The 13,262-nt window shown below is 45.7% G+C and overlaps 1 protein-coding gene across 11 annotated transcripts in view; it reads left to right on the top strand.

Moving 5' to 3' along the window:
* The window catches only part of ncoa6 (nuclear receptor coactivator 6), a 77,558-nt gene that overhangs the window by 51,845 nt on the left and 12,451 nt on the right, over nucleotides 1-13,262 (top strand). For 5 of the 11 annotated variants that reach the window (XM_059980858.1, XM_059980860.1, XM_059980861.1 and 2 more), the window contains exons 13-15: nucleotides 472-537; nucleotides 1,356-1,392; nucleotides 4,593-4,750. In XM_059980858.1, the coding sequence (XP_059836841.1) occupies nucleotides 472-537; nucleotides 1,356-1,392; nucleotides 4,593-4,750 (261 nt within the window). Of the gene's footprint in view, nucleotides 1-471; nucleotides 538-1,355; nucleotides 1,393-4,592; nucleotides 4,751-13,262 lie in introns of those variants that run through there. The other 6 variants (XM_059980859.1, XM_059980862.1, XM_059980864.1 and 3 more) reach the window with 3 other exon arrangements.

Consider the following 13,262-nt stretch of genomic DNA (forward strand, 5'->3'; position numbering starts at 1 on the left):
GGTCATTATGAGCAATGTTTGAACACAGACAATATGCTGGAGAAGCTCCATAGGTCAGGCAGCATCTATGGAAAGGAGTAAGCAGTTGATGTACTGAAACTGGAAAGGAAGGGGCGGAAGCCAGAATTAGATGGAGGGAGCAGAAGGAGTTAAAGCTGGCCAGTGATGGGTGAGGCCAGGTGAGGGGGAATGTAGGTGGTTGCAGGAAGGAGGGTTAAGTAAGAAGCTGGGAAGTGATAGGTGGGAAAGTTAAAGGACTGAAGGAGGAGGAATCCGTTGGGAGAGGAGAGTGGACCATGGGAGAAAGGGAAGGAGGAGGGGCACCATTTCAAAAGTGCTTCTGAATCCAGGGATTGAAAAACTGCATCTAAAAATAGCATTTGTTTGTTATCTTGGCTTATACTTAATATAATCCAAGATGAATGTCCACTGAGCTGTTTATTATTTAAGAATATTTTCTTTTGTTTTTAGCACCCCAAGTTGTTCCAGAGCAAATATCCCCCAATTCAGTGCAACAAGGGACCACAGTGAAAAATGGTAAGATGGTGCATTCAAAACATTAATCTCCAAATAACTGGAAAGAAACATTTCATCCTCCAAGTAGTAACACTCCTTTACAACTAGTATAATGATGCATATGAGTTTGGACTGTGTTAATATCACAGTTTAACAGTGCTATGTCTATTTGCATCAAAAACATTCATGAGAACTTCCCTGATGTCCATCCATTCTGAGCCATTAAGGGTTTATGTTTGATCTCTGGTCTGTAATGAGTTCGCAGCTCTGAGCTGAAGCATCAGAGGGATTCTAAAGCTGGTATGGAAACAAAATAATTGTTTGAGATCCTTGGTGGTATGTTCAACAAACAACCCACTTGGTGAATTGTAACGGTAACACAGATGCCATTTAAGTTGGCTGTGAACTCCTGTACCGCGGTAGCACGCACAAAATGCTGGAGGACCTCAGTAGATAAGGCAACTTTTTCCCCCTTCCTTTCCAGTCCTGATGGAGGGTCTTGGCCTGAAACATCGACTTTGTATTCCTTTCAGTAGATACTGCCTGACCTGCTGACTCTGTGTTACTTTGGATTTCCAGCATATGCAGAATGTCTTGTGTTCCTGTACCATGATTTAGCTTCCATGGTCAGCCATGTCATTGAAAAGTGGGTAAGACTCAATGAGTTTTACAGCCTTTTCCTTGTGAGCTTTTGTGTTTCTTGTTCGTCTTCCCCATTTTGTTGCAGACTTTCTTTATAAAAAGTGGATTGATGCTTAACAGCTATAAAGGATTTTTCAAGCAAGCATTTTGCTGTCAAAATAACGATCCATTAAGCAGATTTTGTTTTGTATGTGCAGGAGAAGACTTGAATGTTGCAAATGAAGTGTCTCAGAGGTAGGTGTATATATACAATCATTAATATAATGAAATTCAGAGATTCAGAGATTTAAGTATTGATTCACAACCTTTGATTAAACCTTTAACCTTTGATTAAAGATTGTAGTTAGAAAAGCATATGGTGCAATGGCCTTCATCATTCGTGGGATTGAGTTTGGGAGCTGAGAGGTAATGTTGCAGCTATAAAGGACCCTGGTCAGACCCCACTTGGAGTACTGTGCTCAGTTCTGGTTGTCTCACTACAGGAAGGATGTGGAAACCATAGAAAGGGTGCAGAGGGTGCAACATCCTTTACAAGGATGTTGCCTGGATTGGGGAGTATACCTTATGGGAATAGTATGAGTGAACTCAGCCTTTTTTCCTTGGAGCGAGGGAGGATAGTGGTGTATAAGATGATGAGAGGCATTGATCGTTTGGGTAGTCAGAGGCTTTTTCCTAGGGCTGAAATGGCTTGCACGAGAGGGCACAGTTTTAAGGTGCTTAAGGTTTTTTACGCGGAGAGTGGTGCGTGCGTGTAATGGGCTGGCAGCGATGGTGGTGGAGCCAGATACAATGTATCTCAGGTAAGGGCCTGTATTGTGCTGTAGGTTTTCTATGTTTCTATGCTTTTAGTTGAACTGTAGAAAATTTCCAGTGCAGAAGACTGTGTTTCTAAAATTTCCAAGTATATTAGGCATGAATACATTCCTATAGTCATAGAACACTCCAGCACAGAAGCAGGCTCTTCAGCCCAACTAGTCCATGCCAAACTGTTTATCTGCTTAGACCTATTGATCTGCACCCTGACCATAGCCCTCCCTACCCCTCCCATCCATGTACATATCCAAATTTCTCCCAAATATTGAAATCAAACCTCTGTCCACCACTTACACTGACAGCTCATTCTATGTTCTCACCACCCTTGAAATTCCGCCTCGTTTTCTTTCCCCTTAAACATTTCGCATTTCACTTTTAACCTGTGACCTCTAGTTCTGGTCTCACCCAACCTCAGTGGAAAATGCCTGTGTGCATTTAGCTTGTCATTTAAAGTAAAATTGGATAGGTATATAGACAGGAAAGGAATGGAGGGTTATGGGCTGAGTGCAGGTCAGTGGGACTAGGTGAGAGTAAGCGTTCGGCAGGGACTAGAAGGGCCGAGATGGCCTGTTTCCTTACTGTAATTGTTATATATGGTTAATCAATTAAGTAATTCCTCTACACTCCAATCAATTTTAATATTTTGTTGTTTGAAGTTGGGTGACACTGTAGTGTAGTGGTTAACACAAAGCTTTACGATACAGGCAAACCCCAGTTCAGTTTCCACCACTGCATATAGTGAGTTTGCGTTCTCGCCATGATTGTGTGGGTTTCCTCAGGGTGCTCTGGTTTCTTCCCACAATCCAAAGACATTCTGGTTGGTAGGTTAATTGGTCTTTGTAAATTGTCCTGTAATTAGGCTAGGATTAAATTGGAGCATTGGTGAGCGGCATGGCCCAGTGGGTCAGAAAGGCCTATTCTGTGCTGTATCACAATAAATAAATAAACATTTACAGCAGCAGGCTGTTCATTACCACCCATAGCTCCATAGATTTAAAAAAAATCTTCTGTACAAAACAATTGTTCAACTTCTCAGCCCACTACTGGTGACCTAATTGAGTTTTGGAGCCTTTCTAAAATGCAGGCTCTAATGCTACATTGAACAGCTCTGAATTCTTACATTTAATGTTATCTTCTGGTACAATAGTTTAAAGTTGCTTTTTTGTGACTTTTCTGGGAGAAAAAGCAATGTAAATTTTTAGCAAAACAGGGATTTTGTAAAAGTTGTGATCTGTAGGTAACACAAACACTTCAGTTCTATCTTACAATGAGGCATACTCTGCCTGTCTCAAAATTCTTTTCATTTATATCAACATAGAGTCAGTTTTGGACACGCCTGCATCTCAAGTCATTGTCACCAATTGGATGGTTAATTCAGATTTCTTCACCATCAAGTTAAGAGAATGGGGAGATTCCCATGGGCAACTGAACAGAGATTGATTTATTGTCTTGTGTTGAACTATTTGACCTCAGTTTAAGCGATTCTTTTACCATGGAGTGTTGTGGTCAAGAGGCACAATTGTCTGCTGTTGATTGAAATGCAAATTCTGACTATTCAGTGGCAAAGTCTATTTACGGCCATTGTCCTAAAAGTCACCCAACCATTTATTACCATTAGTTGAGGTCTTGTTTACATGAAAATCAGAGCTCATTGCTTTTAAGACAAGGGTGGGAAAGGTTAGATTCTAGAAGTGGATGGTTGGCTGCCACTGACTAGTGGTGTTCCACAGGGATCTGCGTTGGGATTGATTCTTTTTACATTATATGTCAATGATTCAGATGATGGAATTGATGGCTTTTGTTGCAAAGTTTAGACAATGTAAGATAGATGGAAGGACGTGCACAGATTAGACAAATGCACAAAGAGGTGGCAAATGGAATACGGTATCAGGAAGTATATGGTCATGCAGTTTGGTAGTAGACTTTTTTCTAAAGGGAGAGAAAGTTCAAAAAACTGAGGTGCAAAGTGCTTGTGCAGGATTCCCTGAAGGTTAATTTGCAGGTTGAGTTAGTGGTGAGGAAGGGAAATGCAAAGTTAGCATTCATTTTGAGAGGACTAGAATATAAAAGCAAGGATGTAATGTTGAGGCTTTATAAGGCACTGGTGAGGCCTCACTTCAAGTATTATGAGCAGTTTTGGGCCCCTGAGAAATGATGTGCTGAAATTGGAAAGGTTCAAAGGAAGTGATTCCAGGATTGAACGACTGTCATGAAGAGTGTTTGATGGCTCTGGGTATGTATTCACTAGAATTCAGAAGAATGAGGGATGACCTCATTGAAACCTATTGAATAGTGAAAGGCCTTGATAGAGTGGATGTGGAGAGGATGTTTTGTATGGTGGGAGAGTCCAAGACCAGAGGACATAGCTTCAAAATAGAAAGACATTCTTAAGGCAGAGGTTGATAGATTCTTGATTTGTCAGGGCATGAAGTGATACGAGGAGAAGGAAAGAGATTGGGGCTGAGAGGGAAAATGGATCAAATGGCCAAATTCTGCTCGTATGTCTTGTGGACCTCCAGTGTTATGACTGAAACAAAAATCGCACCTATAAATGGTTTTGCTTTTTGTACAAATTGCCAGTCTGTTTTAAGCATTTTCTCATTTCTCTTTTTACCCGATAGTGAAGCAAAAAGTACTCTAGAGAAATCGAAAAGCCCTACTAGAAAAAACTCAAGAAGTGAAAAGGAGAGCGAGGAGGCTTCAACTCTTCAGGAATCTTCTGACAATGGGCAACGGAAGAGGGCTTCACGACCAGGCTCTACAACGGGGGGCATAAAAGGTAATCCTCCTGTTGCTATTTTATTTGTTGTATATTTACTTAGAGAAACAGCATAATAACGGGCCCTTCCAGGCTGACGAGTCCACACCCACCCTAGACCACCCTGAAGAAACTCATGCAATCATGCACAGAACGTACAAACTCCTTTCAGACGGAATTGAACTCAGGTTACTGGTGCTGTAATAGTTTGCATTCATTGCTACGCTAACAGAATGACCTAAATAATCCCAGCTTTTAATATGCCCAGATTCTTGCTACAGTGGTAAAGTAATAGAAACCCACTGCCAGCCACCATGCCAATCTATACTAATGCCACTAACTGCATTAATTCCACATCCTTCTGCCTTGCTCACTTGAGTACCTGTTCAGTTGCCTTTTAAATATTTTTCCCAACACTGACTTGTCATCTAGAATGACCAACTTTGTATGAAAAATTTACCCCTCAGATTCCCCTTAGACCTCCTCCCGCTCACCTTGAACCCATGCTCTTTAGTTTTAGATAATCCTACCATGGGAAACGGACACTGGTCTCCACAGACTATTGGTGCCTCCCATAATTTCATATACCTCGTGTCACATCACTTCTCTGCATCTTTCGCTGCAGGGAAAAAAATAAACACCCAGCTTATCCGATGTTCCCTCTAATTTATAATGACCAGTGTGTGTAATTTTTTGCTCAATGACAACAATGTGTACACTGAACAGTTTCTTTAATAAAAATAGTATAAATAAGCCAATTCTAAAGTCTGCAGACAAATCATCACAAACTCCATTGTCAACACCGTCCGCATCAGAAACCGGAAAAGGAAATGTGTGTACGATTGTGAAATATACTTAACACACCAGTGAGGTAGAGGGTAGCAACCTTTTGTGCACAGTTTAAATTCCTTTTGTACACTTGTAGCAAAAGATGTGTGTGCTCACACAGACACATACCTTAGAGGGAACATGGAGCCCATCCATTCTCTCCTTACAGCTCAAGCACTTAAAGCCAGACAACATCTTTGTGAATCTTGTCGGCTCCATCTTTCCCATAGCATGGCAACCAGAATTGCGCACAGCACTCCATGCAGTTAATAACTAACACTTTGTACAATTGTAACATGAGTTCCAAGCTCCGTACCTCAGCTGATGATGTCAAACATGCCATATGTTGCTTTCATCCATCTGTTCACCTGTTTGTTACATTCAGGAACTGCACTTGTATCTCAAGGTCTCTCTTCAATGACACTCCCTGAGGCCCAGCTATTCACGGTGTATGTCAGAATCGGGTTTATTATCACTGACATGTTTTAAAGTTTATTGTTTCTTATTATAATTTATAACATTTTATATTTTGCAGCAGTACAGTGAAATACAATGTTATAAATTATTGAAAATGCTTAAATAAAATAAGTGTAAAAGAGAGTTTTTTTAAAAAATGAGGTAGTATTTGTGGGTTCTTTGTCTGTTCAACAATCTGATGGCAGAGGGGAAGAAGCCATTCCTAAAACATTAAATGTTTATCTTCAGACTTGGCTCTGATGGCAGTAATGAGAAGGGTACATGTTCTGGGTGCTTTGGCTTAACTTTCTAAATGCATCATTGCATATATGTATGAGTTGTATTATATCTGCCATTTCTGTGCCCACTTCCCTTGCTGTTCCGTAACATGTAACTTTGAACAACCTTCTCATTGTCCATGATACCAATAATTTTGGTGTAATCTGTGGGCTTGCTAATCTTGCCACTTGCATTCTCATTCAAAACATTACTATTTACGACCTGTATATGGACCCAGCACCGATCTCTGTAGGACATAATTGAATTCAAGACGATCTGAAAAGCAACCACCCTCTTCCAATAGCTACTACCGTCTTCTGCCTCCCAGTATTAAGCAAATTTTGTATCCAGTTTGCTATTATGCCTTCAATCCACTGTCCCAACCTTCCAGACTAGCCTACCGTGCAGGATGTTGTCAGAGGACTTGCTAAAGTCTGTATAGACTGTCTATAACTACCTATCCATGGCTTTAGACAACTACCCAAAAAAACTGATTAAATTGATGAGACATAATTTCCTGTGCACAAAACCATGCTGACTTGCTTTAATAGCCCTAGTCTTTCCAGATGCAAATAAACCCTGTGTCAGAATCTCTTTCAATAACTTTCCCATTAGTGGTGCAAAGTTCAAGCATGTGGTTCCCTGCCTTCTGCCTGTTGTCCTCAAAGGCACAACATGATCTATCTTGCAGCCATCTTGTACCTTGTCTGTAGCTAGAGATACAAAAACTTGTACCAAGGCCCCAGCAACATCTTTCCTTGCCTCCCATAACACTCTAGGATATACTTGATCTGGCCGAGGCGATATATTGACCATTCTTCATAATTGATAGCATAATGGTTAGCACAATGCTATTATGGCTCAGGGCGTCAGAGTTCAGAGTTCAATTCTGACACTGAAGTTTCCACGTCCTTTCCATGAGCGCATAGGTTTCCTCCCACAGTTCAAAGACATACTGGTTAGTAGGTTACACACACACAAAATGCTGCAGGAACTCATCAGGCCAGGTAGCATCTATGGAAAACAGTACAGTTGACACTTCAGGTTGAGACCCTTCAGCAGGACTGGAGAAAAAGAAAGATGAGTAGATTTAAAAGGGGAGGGGAGGAAGAAACACAAAGTAATGGATGAAACTGGGAGGGGGAATGTTGAAGTAAACAGCAAGTTGAATGGTGAAAGAGATACAGAGCTGGAGAGGGGAGACTCTAATAGGAGAGGATAGAAAGCCATGGAAGAAAGAGAAAAGGGGTGGAGCACCAGAGGGAGGCAATGGGCAGGCAGGAAATAATGTGAGAGAGGGAATGGGGGTGTGGCCATTACAGGAAGCTAGAGGTATCGATGTTCATGCCATTAGGTTGGAGGCTGCCCAGACTGAATGTAAGGTATTATTCCTCCAACCTGAGTGTGGCCTCATCACGATAGTAGAAGAGGCCATGGATAGTCTGGATAGAATGGGAAGTGGAATTGAAGTGGGTGGCCACTGGGAGATCCAGCTTTTTCCGGCGAACGGAGTGTAGGTGCTCGGGGAAGTGGCCTCTCAAACTAAGTCGGGTCTCACCGATATATGAGGCCACATTGGGTGTACGAGATACAGTAGATGGCCCCAACAGACTCACAGGTGAAGTGTTGCCTCACCTGGAAGGACTGTTTGGGGCCCTGAGTGGTGGTGAGGGAGGAGTTGTAGGGGCAGGTGTAGAACTTGTTCTGCTCGCAAGGATAAGACCAGGAGGGAGGGACAAATGGACGAGGGAGTTTCATAGGGAGAGATTCCTGCAGAAAGTTGGGGGGGGGGGGGGTGGGGAGAGGAGAGGTTGTGCTTGGTCGTGGCTTCCCATTGGAGATGGCAGAAGTTCTGGAGAATTATGTCCTGAATGAGGAGGCTGGTGGAGTGGTAGATGAGGAACCCTTTCCCTAGTAGTGTGGCAGGTGGTTGTGGTGAGGGCAGACGTATGTGAAATGGAAGAGATGCGGTTTTGAGGTCAGCCTTGATGGAGGAAGGGACGCCCCTTTCTTTGAAGCAAGAGGACATCATTTTCATTCTGGAATGAAAAGCCTCATCCTGCAAGCAGATGCTCTCACCACCAAGCACATCTTCCCCTTCCCCACACCCCCTCCACTTTCTGCGTTCTGCAAGATTCACTCCCTACGTGACTCCCTTGTCCATTCATCAATCCCCACTGATCTCCCTCTTGGCACTTATCCTTGTGTAATTTTCAGATCGGTTAGCGGCTCAATCTGGGGGAAGGACTACCCTCAGTCCGGCCAAACTTAAGAAATCTCGTTTGGGTAGATGCTGCATGATGTGTCCCCTGTTACAAATCAGTACCACAAAATAACAAAGTACACATTGTGATTAAGTGATTGAGCTTTATAATTCTTAATTTGACTATATGGTTAGTAAAGAATCAAAAAAAGAAAAGGGCCCATTCTCATGAAACATTCTAATGCGCAATGTTGGAGCTCACTGATAAGACTGTTTGTCCACCATCGACCTCCTCCGATTTTTGCTGACCTTCGGTCCCTCACTCCAAGTCCACTCCAACCGGCGGTCTACCAGCTCTCTCCATTTGCGTTTTCTCATCTCTCCCCAGCAAAAAACCATGAAATTCCTGCTCCCAGACTCAGAAGAAAAAACAACATCCCTCTCATTGGATAGCCCACATTCCAAAGCCCATTATCTCTAGTAACACTGCTGCTACAGAGAAACCATTACATTAGCAGTGAAATCTTACAGCACGTTGTACTTTCCCCCACCAAATTTAGTCATGTCCTCATGACGTTGAGATAATTCACCGACCCTTCCTGCAAAACACAAAGTCCAATCCAGGTGCACAAGGCAGTGACTTATCTCCCCAAAATGGTCATGCTTTGTTCCCCAGGTGCTACATAGGCCAGTCTATCTGGTAGTCTCCTAATTCTTTGAGACCTCTGCACCCCCTCACCTAACACTTCAGGTTCAGACATTACTGGGGATACTTCTGGACTATTTGGAGAGGCCTCCCCTGACCTATCACTCATGGCCACCTGCAACTCAGACCCCTCGGTCCCATGCCCAAGCCCCACTTCATCCCTTGCAGGGTCCCACTGCAACCCAGGTTGCCTACAGATAGCCCGCCCCCTCCCAGCCCCACTTCACCTGACTCAGCGGGAGAAGGACTGGAACTCTCTTCCTTAATGGTGAGTTAGCAAAAGGCAGCATATACCACACATCCAGATCCTCATCCTCAGATTCAGTATCCCTTGCAGGGGTGGGGTCGGCCTAATCTCTCCTGCTGTGGACTCTGCAGTTGCCCTGTGTTTCCGCAGAGTCCTCTTACTAGGTGTAGTCTCCGAGTCTGGCTGTGGGTCTACCTGCACCTCTTGTCCCAGGGGCAGCAGGTGGTTCTGGTGGAGCACCTTGACAGGCCCATTCCCATTCTTCAGTTTGACTCCACCTGCTCTTCTTGCTGATCTCCAGGGTCCCAAACATGTCTAGCAAGATCCGATTAAACCTCTCGGGCTGCGAATCACCTTGTGAATGAAAGGGCATGGTCCTCGGCTTCTCAACTCCAAGCATGCCCAGTAATTCATGGATGAGTCTGCTCTTGAAACCCCATCCCTGATCACTATGTATCTGCCTGGGAAGGCCATAATAAATGAAATACTTTTCCCATAACATTTTGGCCACTGTAGACGCCCTCTGTTCCTTGGTATGAAAAGCCTGTGCACATCTGGTTCTATTGACAGGAAATCCATACACACCAGGTCCAGGGGCCCGCACTCTGCAAGTGGGACAAGGGAGTTGCTCACGTAGGCAGTGTCTTCTGCCGTATGCATTGAATGCACGACTTACAGTATTCTTCAACCTCCAACTTCATTCGGGCCCAGTAAAACCAGTCTCCGAGCAATCCATAGATTTCTTCCACCCCCGAATGTCCAGAATCATCATGAAGTGCTTTCGAATGTAATCCACCAATACTTCTCCAGCAGAACCAGCTGGCAACGCCGAGGTCAATCTGGGGTGACATGACTCAGTGTAGGATCTGGTTCCGTACCTCCAACTGAGGCCATTCTCTCAGTAATGGAGGCACTGCCATGTGTTTTGACTTCTCTGCCTGAGTCATGTCTCCCTTTTTGACTGCTGACCCAATGATACAGGTGCCTGGGTCATTAGCTGAGCCACTGCCGCTTCCCCAGAACTCAGTTCTGGCAACTGATTTGTCTTCAGAGCAGTCAGGTTACAGTAAACTTGGGGAAGAATGGCGTCATCAGAAGCCCCCAATTGATCCACTGCTGGATCCTGCCCCTCCTTTCTCTCTGTCTTTATAGCGATGGCAAACTGACCCATGGCCTTCACCCCTGTGGCAGGAACGCTCTCCCACTCCTCGTCCCTGACCAGTCCCTCATGTGCCCTTTGGGACAAAGCATCAGCATCAGTGTTCCTGCTTCCCGGCCGGTAGTTCAGCCTGAAACCATAGTCAGACGATGCCACCTACCACCAATGGTCTGTGACATCCAGTTTCGCCGAGGTCAGGATACAAGTTTAGGGGGTTGTTGTCTGTCCTCACCTCAAACTTGGCCCCGTAGAGATAGTCACTCAGCTTATCCACCACCACCCATTTCAATGCCAGAAACTCCAACTTGTGCATGGGATAGTGTTTCTCAGAGGGCGACAGACTCTGGCTGACAACTGCAATGGGTCTTAACCTGGTGCCCTGATACAGACGCCCCCTAATCCCTATCGGCTGGCATCCGTGTGCAGTACATACGGCAATCGGAGGTCCACAAAAGCCAGCACCGGCGCCTGGGTCAGCAATTCCTTCAGCCACTGAAAGATTTCCTCACAATTTGCATCCCACCTCAGTCCAAAGGGCTCCGACAGGCTAAGATACACCCTCCTGTCCTCTTCTCCCCCTCCCTTTCTTCCCCAAGAGAGGGCAACCAAGAGGCTGATTCAACAGGTGACTCACTTTTGAGTACCCTTTCATGAAGCTCCGGTAGTACTGAACCCAAGGAACAAGCGCACAGTCTGGGGTCTTGGCCAGGTGGTCACTGTCTCTATCTTAGCCATATCTTTAGCTAGTCCATCCTTTGAGACTATGTGCCCAACATAGCTAACAGACGTTTGGCAGAACTGGCACTTGTCCAGGGAAAGTTTTAACCCTTTAGCTTTCAGGCATCCCAGCAGCTTCAGCAGCCTCGCTTCATGTTCTTCCAAGGTGGATCCAAACACTGAGGTCATCCAGATATACTAATACCTCAAGCAAGTTCATATCCCCCACCGTCTTCTCCATGACCCGCTGGAAGATTGCAGGGGCTCTAGATATGCCCTGGGGCATCCTTTTGAACTGGAAAAATCCCAGGGGACACACAAGTGTCATCTTCTCTTTGTCGTCCTCACTTATGGGAGTCTGGTAATATCCACTCCTCAAGTCCAGCACACTGAATCACTTTGCACCACTCAGGCAGGGCAGCACGTCTTCAAACCTCGGGACCATATACTCGGCGGGGACGGTGCACCTGTTCAGTGTCCTGTAGTTCACACACATCTATACGAAGGTGACCTTCCTCTTCGTAATGTTTCTGACAATCACTGCCATCCTGCTTACCTGTACAACTGAGGGCTTCTGCAAGTTGGGCCTCACCAGTACCCCAGCAGGAACTTCTGACTACCTCTCATGCTCTTTCAGAGTGATGGGGACCTCCAAATTTCCTAGAGTGCCTGGTCTTACCCTCAGGCACTCCAGGAAATTTGAGGGTCCCCATCGCTCTCGCTACTTCCCTGGGCCATACTGCCATTGTCTTCGACTTTGTAGACCACACAGTCCCTCATCTAAATTCGGTATCTGGCCAGTGCAGCCACGCACTTCCTCAAAAGCAGCTTGAAGCCCAGGTGCACGGACAGTGTTCCCAGAAAGCTCTCGCCAGCCTTCTCCTTGCAGGCCCCCACGAGCCTCCTGACCAGAGAAGTGTTGGTCCGCACCAGGATTGAAACGCTGCCCTTCTTAACAGGGTCCGGACAAACCAGTACCAATGTATCAAGGACTTCAGCCACTCCCACATCAGCCTCCAAGAACTCCAGTTTCACTGACAAATAACCGTCATATGGATAATCACTGGCACTAAGCCCCCAAATCTCCAGTGCCCTGAATGGGGTCAATGGTAAATGCTTCAGATACTGGGTGTAAATCGAATGGTACAACATGACCTGCAACCCGGTGTCGAGTATGGCTTTAGCATAAATACCCTCTTTTTGTAGCAACACGCTGGAACATGGTCCCACTAAGGCTTCAGGAAGAGCCTTTTGCTTTCAGGGGTTCCTTGGTATATTGCTGGGAATGTGTTCCCCTAGAGACACCAGGCTGTTCCCTCACTGGGTCTCTTCTAAGTTTTCCCAATGACTCTCCCTGCTGAGGTACCTGGGAGCTCACTCTCCTTCTGGCATGACACCTGCTGCCAGCACCCTCCGCATTGTTCATCCCCTTGGGGAATCCACGCCCCCCCTCCCCTCCATCAGCTCCATCATATAGGGAGTCACACCTGCTGCCAGCACCCTCCGCATTGTTCATCCCCTTGGGGAATCCACGCCCCCCATCAGCTCCATCATATAGGGAGTCACACCTGCTGCCAGCACCCTCCGCATTGTTCGTCCCCTTGGGGAATCCACGCCCCCCATCAGCTCCATCATATAGGGAGTCACACCTGCTGTCAGCACCCTCTGCATTGTTCGTCCCCTTGGGGAATCCACGTTCCCCCCACCCCCCCCCATCAGCTCCATCATATAGGGAGTCACACCTGCTGCCAGCACCCTCCGCATTGTTCATCCCCTTGGGGAATCCACGTTCCCCCCACCCCCCCCCATCAGCTCCATCATATAGGGAGTCACACCTGCTGCCAGCACCCTCCGCATTGTTCATCCCCTTGGGGAATCCACGTCCCCCATCAGCTCCATCATATAGGGAGTCACACCTGCTGCCAGCACCCTCTGCAC

Source organism: Hypanus sabinus, chromosome 9 (genome assembly GCF_030144855.1).
Source record: "Hypanus sabinus isolate sHypSab1 chromosome 9, sHypSab1.hap1, whole genome shotgun sequence".
NCBI lineage: Eukaryota > Metazoa > Chordata > Chondrichthyes > Myliobatiformes > Dasyatidae > Hypanus > Hypanus sabinus.